The sequence below is a fragment of the Heterocephalus glaber genome, unplaced genomic scaffold (genome assembly GCF_053883595.1).
Source record: "Heterocephalus glaber isolate CG9 unplaced genomic scaffold, H.glaber_assembly_v1.0 deba00000331, whole genome shotgun sequence".
Lineage (NCBI taxonomy): Eukaryota > Metazoa > Chordata > Mammalia > Rodentia > Bathyergidae > Heterocephalus > Heterocephalus glaber.
In genome coordinates, this window is record NW_028258142.1 from 66,297,316 (window position 1) to 66,313,481 (window position 16,166).

Sequence of the window (16,166 nt, forward strand, 5' to 3'; positions counted from 1 at the left end):
TTTAGCTTTTTTCTGGAGACAAGGCCTCACCATGTAGGCCAGGCTGGCCTTGAACTGATGGCGATCCTCCTGCCTCAGCCTCCTGTGTGTGCTGGTATTACAGGCGTGCACCATCATGCCTGGCTCTGCTCAGCTATTATTTCAAAGCTCCGCATCCACTGGAAAGGTTTCCTCTTTGGCAGCTTCTGTGTCAACGGTTTGTCCTGGCATATAGAGCAGCCACATGGGAAAAGAGAGAGCCAACAAGAAGCAGTTTCTCACCTCAGCAAACCCCTCTGCACAGCCTACTGAAACAATTTTTCCTATCTCACACAAAAAGGCAGAACAAAGAACATCCTTTCAATGACTTTGCAAGATGTGCTTTATTTGAACTCGGCCCTGAACCCAAACCACACACGATCACATTTTTGACATATTCCAGCTCAATGATTCTTCTCAGAAACTATTTTTAATATAGAATGAAAACTACATATTTCAGTCATAAATTTTTCATGCTACATTGTTATTTCAGGAAGTTGTATTACCAATGATAATAATTTAAGAAAAGGCCATTTTTATTTCCCCAAGCTCAATATACATATTTCTTTCATAATTATGAACTTAAAAAACCCGTCTCAGATGTAAAAATGTGAATTGGAATATGTAAACTCTTTGATATACCTGAAAAACAGGAAGGAAAATGTCACATACTGGAAAAACCCTTGCCTTAATCATCAAAGTGGGGGAAAGCGAGTCAGGGCGGGGCGGGTGGGGAGCACCCGGGACCTCGGAGGGAGGAGGCGCCATCCGGGTCCTGGTCCCGGTCCCGGTCCGGCCGGCTGCCCTCCGCCACGCCCCTCCGGCTGCCCATTGGTGTTGCTGCTTTTCTTTTTTTTCCTGAGAAGTCACTGGTGTTTCATGGAAAAGATTTCTTATTCATCTTCAGTTAAGATAAGGCAGTAAGAGTGTCGCTAATGTTAACTTTTTGCTTAGAGTGAGGCTGGCTTTCTGCGGGCAGCTTGGGGGCTCCTGGTTCCCTCTCTTGCCCGGAAACACAGTCGGGGCTCCTGCCTGCGACTGCTGTTGCTTACTTGGGCTGCTGAGGGTCCCGAGCTCCTTCAGCACATCCCCAGCTGGGTAGGAGCTGGTGATGGCCTCATGGCGTCACCCCAGGAGACAGGTGGCCCCACAGGGTGAAACACGACCTCTGCCCTCTTCCTGCTTCTGTCGCTCCCAGAGAAGGCACCGTGCCTGGATCTTTGATGCGGTCAATCAGAGTGCAAGACGCCACTGACTAAAACATAGAGCAAGTAGCCCTGATTTCAGAGAAAAGGCAGTACAATGTCTTCAGCAGCACCTCCTCTTGCAAGGCAGCTCAGACTGCAAAAGGAGGTCAGCTCCTTTGCTCACCTGCCAGGAGAGAAACCAATGCCACTGAACTAGAATGCTTAGCTCTGAGGAGAATGTTGTGCTTTTGTAAAAAAATTCAAATGTTAGCATGATTTGTAGTTTGGGCCCTAGGCGTCAGTTTGTCTTTTCTCTGGTCCATTTGATCATCGTCTCTGGTGAGCGGTACAGGAATATTAACTTGGCATAGAGATCTTCTTCTAGTTCCAGTTCCCCTGTCTCTCGAACTAAAAAAATATCTGTGCATAACTTCAGAATCCGATCCACATTCGGAAGCTCTTCGAACATGATGGAGTGCGAGATGCCACTGAAGAACTCCCGGACAAACTTCCCAATCACTAGGACAACCGAAGCGTATAATCCCATGATGCTGGAAAACAGGAAGCAGGTTTGCACCTGGCAGTTAGCGATGGCCAAGGAAACATGGGAACCATTCCGGTAAGATGCAAGGGATTCGGTAGAAATGCAACAGCACTACACACTTTTCTGAAACCAGCTCTTTCCCTTTAAAAATCCTGTCTTTCTCAGAAATTTACTCTTATAATACAATTCTGGGTGGAAAATTACTTTTTCTGAGGTGAACTCTGGGAAATACGACATGTCATTCTTGTGTCCTGTGCAGGATGTGTGTATCTCAAGGTCTCAGCACCAATCAGGCCATGAGGAGATCGTTTGATGTGCTCACAGCTGACATCTAACTGATCCATCTGCTAAGGGTCAGAGGGCAATGAAAGCAGAGAATCACGCCAATTTCCAGATTTAAATACTGAATTTCATCAAGCAAGGGCATAACAGGAAGGCACAGAGTAAAGAAGCCATCCACAATCTGGGGTTGTGTGTGACACTAGACGTTTCGTGTCTTTGAACCTCTGGTTCCTTATTTTTTTGAAATCAAGGGACAAGGCTATGTGGATTTTATTTATTTATTTTGGTACCGGGGATTGAACTCAGGACCTTGTGCTTCGAGGCAGGCGGCAGAACCACTGAGCTACCTCCTGGGCCCCTCAAGGCTATGTGAATTTTAACAATGCAGCTATACAACTTGAGAATTCTAAGAAGAAACAAAGCATTCCTACCCACAATGTCCTAGGGTTGAGAAGCAGAGGCGTAACCGACAGGGGCTGAGCGCGTCCTTACCCGTAGCCAGCCAGGAACCCCAGGCTGGGGGGGCTGACCTTGTCGTTGAAGACCATCAGCTCCAGAGCCTGAGACTCCTGGTCGTATACTCTGTCGCCGGTCAGGTTGAGGACCCACCACTCACTGCTAGACTTAATCGTGTTGTCTCTGGACAGAATGATGGTTATATTCATGAAATCTTTTTCTGGAAGGGAGAAAAGCAAAATCCAGTCACCGTGAGAGGTGAGAGTTGGAGGACTGGGTGCAACCAGCAGCTCTCAGATGGCCGGACCTGGTCCCTGGCTGCAGCGCAGGGGTCCAGGTGAACAGAACATGTGAGCACACTGACCACGCTACCAGCCGAGTGCGGGTGGTGTCTTTTTCCACTAAGGAGCTTGGTGATCATCATACACGTGCACAGGAGTGCACAGGGGTTGGAGGGTCCACCCTGAGCTGCTGTGCCAAGCACTCCAAACAGCTATGGGGACGTTCGACCCCAGTCACTGACTTCCGGTGCAATGGACTGATTCGTTAATATTATCTGCATTGGCTGAGTGCCTCCTGGAAGTGCTCTCTTAGTGCTGAAGGCTGCAGAATTGCACATGTCATTGCTCCTTCTCTTAATGGGAAAAGACCATGTGTGCAAGCATAGTTTATGGTCACACTGCAACCACCCTAGGACCAGCAGTGTTCAGGTCTCTCCACTTAGACAGAGCACTTCTGGCTGGTGTGACTCATGAGAGTTTCAAAGATGAAATGACCTCTGAGCCAAGTTTGGCTGAGTGAGAACTTCAAGACGTGCAGGTGGGGTGGGACTGGCACTCATTTCAGGAAGGACTGGCGGCATGAATCTCTGCGAGGCTCTAAAATTGTAACGTTTGGTCAGTGATTGCTTCTGTTGGACCACAGGGTGAATGCAAAATAACAGTAAAAGATGGGGCGAATGACAAACTGGGGGTTATAGTGCACAAGCTTTCTAAGAAGATTTCACCACCCTCACTGGTAACAGTGCTTCCATTGAGAAGTGTGGCAGTGACTGAACTCTGAAAGAGGGTGAATCATATTTGCCTTATTCCATGATCAAGTTTTCAATCTTAAGAATCTAGGGCAGTACCCGGCAGAAAATGTCTGTTGGATGGATGGATGGGTGGGTGGAAGGAAGGATGAGTAGCTGGATGAATGGATGGATGGATTAATGGAGGGTTGTAAGGATGGATGAGGGGTGAAGGAGTGGATGGATGGACAGATGGACAAATGGATGAGGGGATGGATGGAAGGATCAATGGATGAATGGAATGACGGGTGGGGGGATGAGGGGATGGATAGATGGACAGATGGATGATTGGATGGATGGATAGGGGCTGAATGAGTGGGTGGATAGAGAGACAGATGAATGAATGCAGAACAGTTAAGGATAGCAGGACACTACTACAGCCAAAATTCTTACCCAGAATTAAAGCTCAGGACACTCAGGAACAGGATAATTAGGGTTCTGAAGTCCAGAGACAGGTATGAGGGGAAGCATCTGGTCCTGAGCCCAGACCCAGGTTTGGATCTAGTTCTACCACGTACTGGTTGCATGACTGGCTGAGTAAACCATACCCAGAGCCTCAGCTCCTCACATGTAAACTGCGATAACCTCCAACCTGTGCTACCTCTACCCATGGTGACATCACAGACAGGCACAGATGCCAGTGTGTGTGGGGGGGTGGGAAGGACCAGGGAGCTCAGTGAAGCTGCAGGTGGAGTCAAGGAGGGGCAGGGGCTGGGCGCAATGGAGGCTGACCTGGAAACACAGAGAGGATGCCCCTTTCCCTGAACCTGGCAGGAAGGAGGAAGGGCATCGTGAATACCGGACACTTTCCACCGAGAGGGAGGCTACATGGTGTACGCCATCACACACGTGTGCCCTGCATGGTGTGCTCGGTGGCTGGCCAGAACATCAGGAGGAACACGACTGTCACCCAGAGACAGGGCCTGCACACCCTCACTGTGACACTGGAGAAGTGCTATCGCTGAAGGGTGCCTCAAGGAGGCGCTGACAGCTCTCAGGCTGGACCAGGTCACTGTCACACTGCCTTTTACTGCTTCTCCGGGAGGCAGCAGCGTTTAACAAGCGTGAGGCTGTCAGCACCCTGGCTGCTGACAAAAACAAGTAGAGACTGGTCAAGCAGAACTGTGGCTCACTAAATCTGGATCTACGTCAGTCGCAGGTTTTTTACCAAAGAGACAAAGAAAATGAAGAACAGGGCTCTGAGGTGTGCACAGGTAGATGAAGGGTTTTGGTTCTTCTCACACAGGGAAAGTAGCTCCATAAAGCCTCAAAGTACAAACTGTTGATACCAGACAAAAATAAGATTTTAAAAAGTTTTGAAATAACTTGTTCCTACCTGATAAAAGCTGCTTTATAGGTTTTGAGTTAGAGTCGCTCGGTGCTTTCACGTAATATGGGTATATCTTTTCTATTGTCCTGTGAGGTGAGAAAAAGACAATACAGTTTTAGTTGTTTGACCCTCCTAAAATCAAACTGTATTGCTATTTTTGGCCTTCTATTAAACAAATAATGATGAGTCTTTATACATCAATGTAGTGCATCAGCATCTGATTGTGCGTTTCCATGATACTCAGAATCCCTCGAAGCTGAACAGATTCCCAGGTCCCATCCAGATTCACAAGCGAACTCAGCATACAGCAAGTCAAGGGCTGCAGCCTGGCTCCCGGGGGTCCTGGGTCTGTCACTGATTTCTGATGCCAAGGTGTTCTCTTTCCTGTAGAGCTTATCCGTAATGCACTGAATACTCTCCTGCTGTAATTGCAGGATTCAAGATTATCTATAATCCCTTGGGTGGCACGAATGGATGTGGTGGGAGTGAGGGAAACGTGGGATTTGGACTCCAACCTGCTGTGTTTCTGGAGCAGGTCCTGAGATCTGAGCAAGTGACCTGGAGCAGACTCAGCCCCAAGTTCTCATCTGGAAACAATGGAGAGGATTTGATGATCTTCAAGAACCCTGAACGTCTGCGATTTATGCAGAACACCTTCCTTCATCCAGGGACTTTCACCGACTGCGTCCTGGTGGTCCTTATGCTGAACACATTAACAGGGCCAGGACAAACTGTGGGACAAAACTGGAGTCTGCTGGTGGATGTCTGGAATATGCTGTGTAGCAGTTTTAGATCAGTATCATTGCTTTTTTAATTTTGTGATGCTGGAACTGAACCCAGGGCTGCTGCAAGTTAGGTAAGTGTGCACCACTGAGCCACATCCGGGCCCCAACATCCTGTTTTCTTGCTAGTCCTCCTATTGGGTTCTAAGCCTCACAGCTGGCCTGTCTGAAGTGGAGTATGTACAAGATGTAACTGAAAAGTATGCTGAGTGTTTGAACTAAAGAAAAACCCCTTTATTACAGTAAAAGCGTGTCACCATGGATCCCTCCCCAAATCGTCTGCTTCACTTTGAACTCTTATCCCACTGTTCTTGTTACTTTCTGAAGCAGGTCTGGAAGTCCTCTTTTTTGAGTGTCTTGTGCAGTTGGGGGTATTTCAATGTCCTGAACTGATTCAAAACATGTCCCTTTCCCGGTCATTTTGACTTTGGGGACGAACCAGAAGTCCCACAGCGCTGGATCCAGTGAGGACACGCTTTCCCATTTTTAGGAGCTTGCCTTCCCATTGGTTGGCACTTGGCGGCAGCAGCATTTACCATATTTCTGATCACACCTTGTAGACTCTCACAAAAGAGGACTTCCAAGGCTGCTGCAGAAAGTACCGAGAATGAAGAGATCAGTGTGTTCGAAGTGAGGGGAGGCTTTTGAGGGGGTTCGTGGTAATGTGTCTTTTAATGTCATCATTAAAAAAAATTAAAGATTCACTGTATGTTTTGATCACATCATGTATATAACGAGGTAACATTTTGAAGTCCACTTCTTCTCCTCAGTTTTCTCTGACCCTTGTGACCCTGCCCACCTGACCCCAATTCAGTCGGCTTTGTGTTCAGACCCTGGCAGGTAGGAGGCATAGAGGGAAGGGCTCTTCTCTGGCTTTTGGTGACCCTGGCCAGCCAGGAGGGAGGTGTCACTGCTCCCTGGGCTGCTGGATGGAGGCATCTGAGGGGAAGGAATACGGGGGCAGCAGGGGCTCCCTCAGAGGGAACCCAGTGAGCCTCCTCTGGAGTGTGGTGACACAGAGTCTACACTGCACATCATGTGGTCAGTGTACCACAGACAGACCCTCTCCTGTGAGCCTGCCATACAGCTACTTGTGAATCTGTAGACGGAGATTCTGTACCAGCCACACCCACGGTTAGGGCTTGTATGCAGATGTCCCCAAAGGCTCATGTGGTCATAGGTGAGGTTTTCATAGGTAGCTGGATCTAGGGTGTGTGATGCTGGGGTTAAGAATATGACTCTGGGATGCAGGGTGCCTAGCCTAGTGTGAGCGCTCCCCACCCTAAGGGCAGGTACCCTGGATGGAATATAAGGGACAGAAAGAGGGCTGCACTCGTTGCTGCTGCTGTAGCTTCTGCTTCTGCTGCTGCACATCGCTGCTTGCTGCCTGTGCCATGAACTGTTTCTCCTCTGCGGTGCCCCTCTGCCATGCCACCTTGGAGTGAGCCGACTATGGACTGAAACCTCTGCAAACTGTCAGCCAAAATAAAGCTTTCCTCCTTTAAGTGTCAGGTATTTTGTCTCAGTAGTGAGAAAAATAACTAAGACCCCCATGTGAGACCCCTACAGGGAAGAGACTTACACAGGTGTCTTTGAACTTTCCGTGTCATTGCCAGCAATCATTTTAGCTATACTTTCTCGTGTGACATTTTTAAGAGGAAACGTGAGCTTATCTGTTGCTATTTCTGCTTTTGCACCCAGACTCATGTTTCTATGAAGAAAAAAGGAAGAAAGAAAAAAGCACAATGTTAGTGAATATTCCAAAGTCCAGAAGAGATTTCAAAAGTAACTTGACTCCAAATTCTAGGCCCCTCCCCAGGCTTTCACTGAGCCCACAGCTGTCATCCCAGCCCTTCCTGTCCACCTCACCTCAGCGTTTACCTTCGTAGATGAACAAGTTAATAAAACCCGGTGGGGCCACAAACACTTTTGAAACAGAATGGGGATGGCATAGTCTGCTGGCTGAAAGCATAACTGAATTCATGTTTTAAAAGGAATGTTCAATCAGATATTGAATTTTAAAATTATTTAGCACTTCAAATAAAAAGCTAGGAAGTAAAGTTTTGGCAATCAGCCCAGAAATTGGTGAGACATTTGCGACACTTCCAAGGAGAAAAAGGAAATTAAAGGAGTTCTCTAAATTCTGAAAACCCACATCAAAGAGACCTTTCCATTTTCTTGTGAGTTTTTTTAGAGTTCAGAAAGCCTTCTTCTGTCTGCGTCATGATTCTTTGTGAATTTAACGAAGCAGTTGGTACTGTGGAGACCTATGTGAACCTACTGCCTGCTGGCATGGAGTCCCGGACGTCAAGTCCTTGATGACAGAAACCACGGTGATCAGCCAGCGAGGTGTCCAGAGCTGTGTCACTCAAGCAGTGGACACCAGAGCTACACGAAGGAGCTTTTTCTAAGATGCACTGTGACTACGCTAGTGAAGGCAAAGCAGTGGTCGTGTGCTAGCCCGGGGTTCGGGTCGTGGGGAGCAAGTCTCAGCTTGCTCCACCCCTTCTGCGGTGCCAAGGGCCCGAGACCCCAGCCCAGGGAAGAGATCTGCCCGGACCCCTCTGGTGTGCCGGGGATGCAGAGATAATCCCAGGTACAGAGGATGTGATTTCTTTATCACTGAGACCAAACTTCATCCTTTCATGGAAACCTCACAATTCACCCAGATGTTTTCATTTTATAAATCTTCACCCTCTTTCTGCTCTTTAATTCTCTGTCTTGTGCAGAGAACTTACTTCCAGCCACTTTCTAAGTGAAGTTAATTTCATATGTATGAAAAGTGAGACAGTCTGGTCATCGGTTCCGGGACAAGTTGCTATTCCATAAACAAAAGGGCTGGCTTTGGTATTAGGAGAGACTTCCCAAGGATGCAATGATCATTCCACATTCCCCTAGTGCTTCTATCCTTCTTCCCCCACCCGCCGGAGCTGCGCCTGGGAAAGGGACAATGATGCACGGAAATACAGTAACTACCTCTGGATACTCCATGAAAAAACAACAGAGAAGCTACTATTGGGGTCCGTGAGTTCCTGTATCATTTTCTGCTTACTGGGAGGGCTGATGGTCCACAAAGAATTTGAGTTTCCTTCCAGTTCTGCTACTGTTATATCTTCTCTTTCATAATTTTCCAGAAATTGCATAGCACCCTGTACACACACAAAAGCACAGGCATAAATAGATCCCAGACATGCTGCTGGAGAGAGACAGCAATGACTCTGCCTTTTCCTGACTGCACAGAGGATTTCTTTCCCCAGGGGAGCATCTGTATCGCTTGGGCCTGAAGCCTCGCCTGTCCTTTGTCTGCTGACCCCCAGGCACCTTCTCTCTTCCTTCCAGTCAAATAATCAAGGAGAGCCAGGTCACTGCGATCACTTTCCCCTCCACTAGGAAGGGTACTTATCAGCGGAGGCGGCCTGTCTTCTTGTGAGACAAGCATTTCATCCACCCAGGCACACCCCCCCCCCCCCCCCGCCGTCTTCAGAGCTGCTCACTGCTCAAGGTTCCTTTTGGCAGTGTGCATTTTTGGTGCAGGAATGTATCCATTTACCTAATCACGTCCTTCAATTAAAGACATTATTTGAAAAATTACTTTTGATGATGAGAACTACTGTCTCATATCATCGAAAGCTTGAGATACAGAGAAGGGAATATATGACATCAGGTATAACTCAGCTACCAGAACACTGGCACTGTTCTAGGCAGCAGGGGATGGATTCCTGCTTTTTATCATTAAAAAAATGTCTATAACTTTCTCATTTATATTGTAGCTTGAGAAATGGTCACACTATTTACAGTTTTTGTACTGATTATTTCTTTATTACAATAGAAGTTACTTGGAAGAGCTCCAGTCAACAAAGCATATACATGAAGTAAAAGTGGAAGCTCTCCCTTACTGTGACTGTTGGCGTGTGACCAGTGTTGATCAAACTCCTTTAACACATCTGTCCTAGTCTGCTTCACCTACCACTCTTTGCTGAACCCTCAAATTGCTTCCCATTTCCATTCACAAAGAGGATGCATTCTTAAGCAAGTACTTACATATTGCTTTCCCACATTTTGAATTACTGTCATAGGATAAATTCCCAGATTAGACCTACTGATCCAAGGATCAATATCCATCTCAGTTTAAAAAGTTTACAAAAATGGATCCATATAGATTGATCTTATATTAAAATGTTACAAATTCAAACTATGATTATTACCATTTATGTCCAAGAACATAGATATAACTTCTTAGATGATCACAGTGGCCAGGGCCCTGCCATATAACTGGTAATCCCAGAAAAGTCGTTCCTCCCACCCCTGCAAGCAGGGTAGAGCAAGAAACAGCCCGACAACCTGTGAACTCCCCTAAACAGAAGGTCTTCATAGAGACCCATGACATGTGTTTACTTACGGTGTCCCTAGAGAACTTTTTTATAAATGCACCAAACCTCTGGTTGTCCATGACTTTCAGCTGGCTTTGTTGGGCACTCATTGTGAAAATCGGCTGGAAAACAAAGTACACAATGCTGTCAGGATCTCCCAGCTCTTCTTTGTATCCTGGGTTGAACACTGACATAGTTTATCAACCCCTGAGTCCCGGAAGGCAGCTGCCCTCAGACCTGTCCTTTTGAACTGGTTATCCCTGTGCTAAATGCCAGATGGAGCAATGCTTTCTCTGTTTGTGCACCTCATTGCATACATAACGTACATGATGAACGGCCAACATTTAGACAGAGCATGTGGATAGGCAAAGCCCCTCCCCGCTAAATATCCCAACAGTCACGCATGAAAGAGTGCAGTTTAGGAAGGGTGTGGGGCTAGGTGTGACCCAGGTTACCTGGTACCCTCCCAAGGTGATTGTGACAGAGACGTCCAGGGGCTGGTTGATGACCCCAGCGACAGACTTGATCAAAGACATGAAGAGAAGAGGAAACCAGACGATGCAAATGAGCAGGACGATGATCATGCCCCCCATGCCATACTTCACCACTTTCTTCTTCTTCTGGCCCCGGGGCTGAGGGTACCTCTGCAACAGAAAGGTTCAGAACGGCTCAGGCGAGGCAGGTCGGGGAGAGGCGGGTGTCAGGGCACATGGATTCCACCCTGATCTGCTCTGCTGGCTCCCACAGGGCCACTGCCGCCTTGTCGAGCCTTGGAACTGTACTGAGCCAGGCTCCCGGTCCCTACACCTGGCCCAACGCCCCCCTCAAGCTACCCTGTGCATCCCTTATCCTGCTGGATAAACATTCTGCTTTTAAGGGATCACATGAGAAAAGACATTTCACTTCAAGTTTCTGAATATTCAAAACCTCCGCTTTTCAACCTCCCTGCACATGTAGCTGGAGGGTAGGATGATGTTACTTTTAGTTTAAGCCTGACCACACTGTCCATGTGGTTCAGGTCCTAGAATGAGATGCCCCGCTCCCCCGGCACCACTGTGCTGAGCTCAGAGGCCGTGGGCGGGCAGAGGGCCGAGCTCTGCACTGCACTCAGGGGTCGGTGCTGAGACCGAGGGCTGTGCTGTGCTAGGGAGGAGGTCGGCCTCTCCAAACCTCAGGACGACATTTCAGCCCCACCATGAGACACCCAGAGGTGGACCTGGCAGGTCCCACCAATGGTGACCAGAGCCCCTTCGTGAACTGGCGAGTGGGTTAATGGTTCATCTGCAGTGGGTCTGCTACGCCAGCTGGCTAAGTCTCCTGAGTTCTCCTGTCTCTCACCATGTGACACCCTGGTCCACCACAGGCCTCTGCCAATGAGAAGGCGTCGCCAGGAGCTGCCCTTGACCTTGCACCAGAACCATGAGCCCCAACAAGCATCTTATGGTTAAACTCACCCATCCTGTGCCCTTATGCTATCAGCAACAGGAGACAAAGCACATAGATGATGCACTTAACACGGTGGTCACCCCACTCCCCGAAAGGGACCTGCTTATCCCAGCAGATCAGAAAAAGGAGAAACAGTGGAACTACAGGCACCGGGCTGTAGGCTCCAACCCAGAGGAGGCCGTGGAGCTGTGCCCAGCCGACCTGCCGTGGCTGCTGGACACAGTTCTGGAACCGGGAGAATGAGGCTGGGCCGGGTGTGGGTGGAGGTCAGCATGGACTCTGCCTGCTCAGTGTTCAAGCTCCACACCATGTGAGCCGTCAGAGGTCAGGGGCAGCAGGCCCTTGCACTGGTGTGTGATACTGTTGACTGCAATGATCTATTTCAGACTTACTGTTTTGAAAGTAAAACTGGAGTCTAACATTTGAAAATGTGAAATGTGTATTTCAACAACATCTATGTGTAGGTGCATGTAGGTGCATGTGCACATGCACACACACACAGAAACACACGCATGTGCGTGGATTCCACTCTTCCCTCAAGGAGGCAAGTTTAGACCACCAGCCATCCACCACTGCAGGGTGCAGGGTTCTGTGTGTTAAGGGGCTCACTTTCAGGGGAAAGGAAAGAAGGGAAAGGAAAAATGGAAAAAATGGAAATAAAGTCTTTGTAAATAGGGAAGGGTGGAGGGGGTGAAGGGAGGGCTGGGAATGGGGAAAAAATACGAACCAAGATGCACCATGTAAAGGTGCAATTCCCAGTGAGAAATGTAATTGTGTTGTCTACCTACAAGGTACCAATAAAAGAATTTAATACAAAAAAAGGGGCTCGCTTTGTCTCTGCCAGGGCACTGTGCTCTCTCCTCCCCAAAGTGAGACCTCGGCTGTTCTCAAGGGCCAGCGGTCACTGCAGAAGCCCCAGGCCCTGGCCTTCTCCTCTTGCCTCTGCTCACCCTCCCACACTCCCTGGGCTGATGGGGAAGGCCTGTGGGGCTGTCACCTTCCTGTCCTGGGCTGCTCCACGATCCCTTTCCTAGGTGACTCAGCTCCTCGCCACATTTCCCAGTTTGCCATTCCTGTTGCAGGCGCATTTCTGACAGCTTCCTAAGGTGTTTGGGGAACGGCTTGTGTTGGTTTAGGTTCCATCACTAGACACAATACCCGAGATTAATTGACTTGGCTTATTTTGGCTCACCAATGGCTCACCAATGGCTTATTTTGGGGTGTCAGGCCATGGGCACTTGGCCTTACTGCTGTGGGCCTCTGGTGACCCAGCACATGTGCTGGAGGGGTGGTGGAAGGATCTGTAAACTCATGGGGGCTGAGAAGGGCAGGTGTCTCAGTGTCTCCTTCCTGGGCTTCCTCCTGCCACCAAGAGGAACGCCACAGCCTTTACTACAGACCTGGGGAGCACTCTGAACCCACACTGTGCTGTGGCTGCCCAGAGCTCACCGGAAACAGCAGGAGGAGCGGCTGGAATTGGGGATTTGCCCACCAACATTTTGGCTCCCAGGAAATCGCTCTTGCTTCACAAAGTGTTTACACAGATCTTATCGCAACGCTCACAACACAGACAAAGCAAGAGACATGGGCTCCTGGAAGGGTTGTTGAGCCCTCTGGGGACAGATGCACTTTGAACTTCGGGAGCCAAGCCGGAAAGGCCCACAAGAAAGGGGTGTCGATGCTGCCCGGGAGCTGAGGAGTTGGACAGGGAGAGCCCACAGGACGGAGGACAAACGCGGGTCTCTGTGGAAAGCAGAGGAGAGAGGACCGTACCAAAGCACCCAGGCGCAGATGCAGAAATGCAGACGCCGCCCACAGGCAGCTTTCGCACCCAGAGGCCTGCCAGCCCCAGGGGCCTCCTCCCGCGCCCCTGTCAGGGCAGCTGTCTCGTGTTGCAGGTCTGTGGAGCTGTTAGCAACATCACTGCGCTCCGAAGGCCCAGGCCAGGTGGGGCACTGCCGGATTGTTCTCGCTTAGCAGTTCCCACACACAGGTGTGCTTAGTAAAAGTTTAGTGTACATTACAAAAAAAAAAAAATCCTCAAATTCTCCTTGAGGTGTGCAGAGCCCTAAGCAGCACGCCTTTGCCAACCCGCCAGGCTCTCTTCCCCCTGGAATCTAAGCTGCCTCTGAACTGGCTTTGACCCACGCAGGGACCTGGTGGGGGCAGTGGTGAGCGGCTTGGAGCCTCAGGACAGGACAGGCAACTGGGGAAGAGGCAGCACTCTGCTCCGGAGGACGAGACAGACACACCGCCCGCCGGTGGCTACTTCTTTAGGTGCTACGTCTGCAAACTCGACCACTTTGGATCAGAAATATTTGGGGAAAGCTGTCTGTACTGGACATGTGCAGACCTTTTCTGGTCTTTATCCCCTGACACACGTGGCACAGGAGCTACTGTCACAGCACATGCACTGTCTGAGGTGCGTGAATGCACCGGAGCTTACTTAGAGCACAGGGTAGACGGGCGCCGTAAGGAGCCAGCACTAAGAAGTCTTATGGAAGGGACGTGAGCATCCGCAGGCTCTGGTATCTGTTATAGTTTCTGTCCTAAAGCCGCACACGCTCACAGGTGGGGCTTGTGGAGTGCGATTGAATTCTGGGGTTTATGGCTGACTTGCGGTTACGATGTGGGGTGGTCGGAAGAGGTGGTCACTGTGGGTGTGACCCGGAAGTTCTGTCTCCCTTCAGGCTCCTCCCTTGACCCTGCTTCCTGTCCGCCATGCCATAAGCAGCTCTCCTCCGCCAGGCCCCTCTGCCATGCTGTTCTGCCTCGGAGCCAGCTGACTGTGGACTGAAATGTGAGCCAGAATAAACCTCTGCTTCCTAAACTTGTGGGTATCAGGTATTTTGTCCCAGCAATGAGGAAGTGACTAAGTCCCCAAGAGGGATGTCAGAAGCAGTCCGTCATGGGTTGTGAGCGATGACTGCACACCTACAGTACCAGGGCCAGACCCAAGCTCCAGGCCAACAGATGACAGCGGCCACAGGACAGACCCAGTAAGTTATCCTGTGGTGCCAGCTCAGCCCCGGAGGTGTCGCGGGCTGGGGGAAGCGAGTGTCCTCTCTGAGCTGTTGGAGGTGCTTTGTTAGGAGCAATGCACACTGCTCTCTGTCTGGGAACGAAGGACTCCAGAGCAGGAGCACTACAGCTTGGACTTGTGATGTTCCCACACGCAGGTGTGTTAAAGACTTGCCCGAGTGGTGCGTCTGGGAGGGGGCAGGGCCTTTTGGGGGTGGGGCCTAGTGGGAGGTCGTAGCTCATCAGGAGCACAGCCTAGAAAGGGATTCTGGGACTTCGGTCTCCTGTTTGGCTTCTCAGTCACCGTGAGGTGATTGGGGTCCTCTACCAAGCCCTCCTGCCATGATGTTCTGTGCAGCTACAGGACCAAGGCCAACTGGTCATGGGCCGTGAGTTAACGTAAACCTGTTGTCTTTTTAAGGCGATTTATCTCAGGTATTTTGTTACAGTGACAAAAACCTGATTAACACATGGAGGTAGAGCTAGTGTCTAAATTATTGTCTGTGTGACCCTGTGTATGTAATTGAACACTTTGTGGCAGCCAATTCTGTAGTGGAGTAGCCTTAGTGCTTAGAAATTTCTTTATAATCCACTGAAATCTGCTGGAGTTTTTGACTTCTTGTCTTAATTCTGCTTTATGATTTATTTTTTCCCCTCAAATTGATTCTAGTTTTGCTTTTCTTTCCAGTACTTTAAGTTGTTGAAAACAGCTATTATTTCTGCTTTACCCACCCCTCATATTTTCCTACTTTAGACCAAACAATTCTTGGCTCTTTCTCCTTTTCCTCACAGGTCATGTTGTCCAGACCCCTCTGTCCCTCTGGTCACTACCCTCAGCGTCCTCTGTGGATTGGATCTGGTCTGTCCCCACTAACCCTCATGGAGAGGCTTCTTCTGCAGTGTGTGGAAAGGTGGGGAGGCATCTGCACCACATGAGGGTCTGTCCTTGTGGCAGGCTTTATGGTTTCCCGTGGCAATGGGTTAACCACGGCAGGAGTTCAGCCCCTCTTCCCTCTGTCCCACACATGCCTGCTTATTTTCTATTTTACCACCACGAGTGAGCAGCAGGCGGCCCTGAATGAAAGCTGAGCTGATGCCAGCACCTTCCTGTCCTCTAGAACTGTGAGCCATGATAAACCTGCTTTCTTCATAAGTTACTGGGTCTTGGGTGTTCTGTTGCAGCAACAAAGAATGGGCTGAGACATTTTGTCATCATACCAATTTCTTTATGCCTTAAAAATAAGGCCGTGTGAAGAAGATTTTAGCCACTGCCAGGCCTCATTTCCTTCAGTCCTACAAACCCCGTGAACCCCAGGCCACAGCACGGTGGGCCCCACGACTATAAAGCTGCAATTCTCAGGGGAGGCTGCAGAATGCACTAGAAATTACACAGACTACAGGAAATGTTTCCAAAGGGATATGCATGAGCTGAGATAAGCAGACATCTCCTATCACCCACTACTGGTAGTTGGGTATTTCAATTGCTAAAATGCAACAGGTCTTGGTTTCATATGCTAAACTTTTGAAAAAGTCTATAAATAGCAGTAATTTTACTTATACTTAAACCTTAATATTCCATCTAGAAGAATAAACAAATACTTGTACTTCAATTTCCTATGCACAGAGTTCCATTGCCCGTTCCTCTGCAGAGAATGACTCAG

The 16,166-nt window shown here is 49.1% G+C and overlaps 1 protein-coding gene across 5 annotated transcripts in view; it reads right to left on the reverse strand.

The window, feature by feature from the left end:
• Window positions 1–343: 343 nt before the first annotated feature.
• Piezo2 (piezo type mechanosensitive ion channel component 2) overlaps window positions 344–16,166 on the reverse strand; it is a 321,693-nt gene continuing 305,870 nt past the window's right edge. For all 5 annotated transcript variants that reach the window (XM_021265256.2, XM_087194955.1, XM_087194949.1 and 2 more), the window contains 7 exons: window positions 10,494–10,682; window positions 10,068–10,160; window positions 8,645–8,817; window positions 7,251–7,379; window positions 4,893–4,972; window positions 2,524–2,707; window positions 344–1,756 (listed from right to left, as the gene is read on the reverse strand). In XM_021265256.2, the coding sequence (XP_021120915.2) occupies window positions 1,504–1,756; window positions 2,524–2,707; window positions 4,893–4,972; window positions 7,251–7,379; window positions 8,645–8,817; window positions 10,068–10,160; window positions 10,494–10,682 (1,101 nt within the window). In that variant the 3' untranslated portion in view covers window positions 344–1,503. The remainder of the gene's footprint in view (window positions 1,757–2,523; window positions 2,708–4,892; window positions 4,973–7,250; window positions 7,380–8,644; window positions 8,818–10,067; window positions 10,161–10,493; window positions 10,683–16,166) is intronic.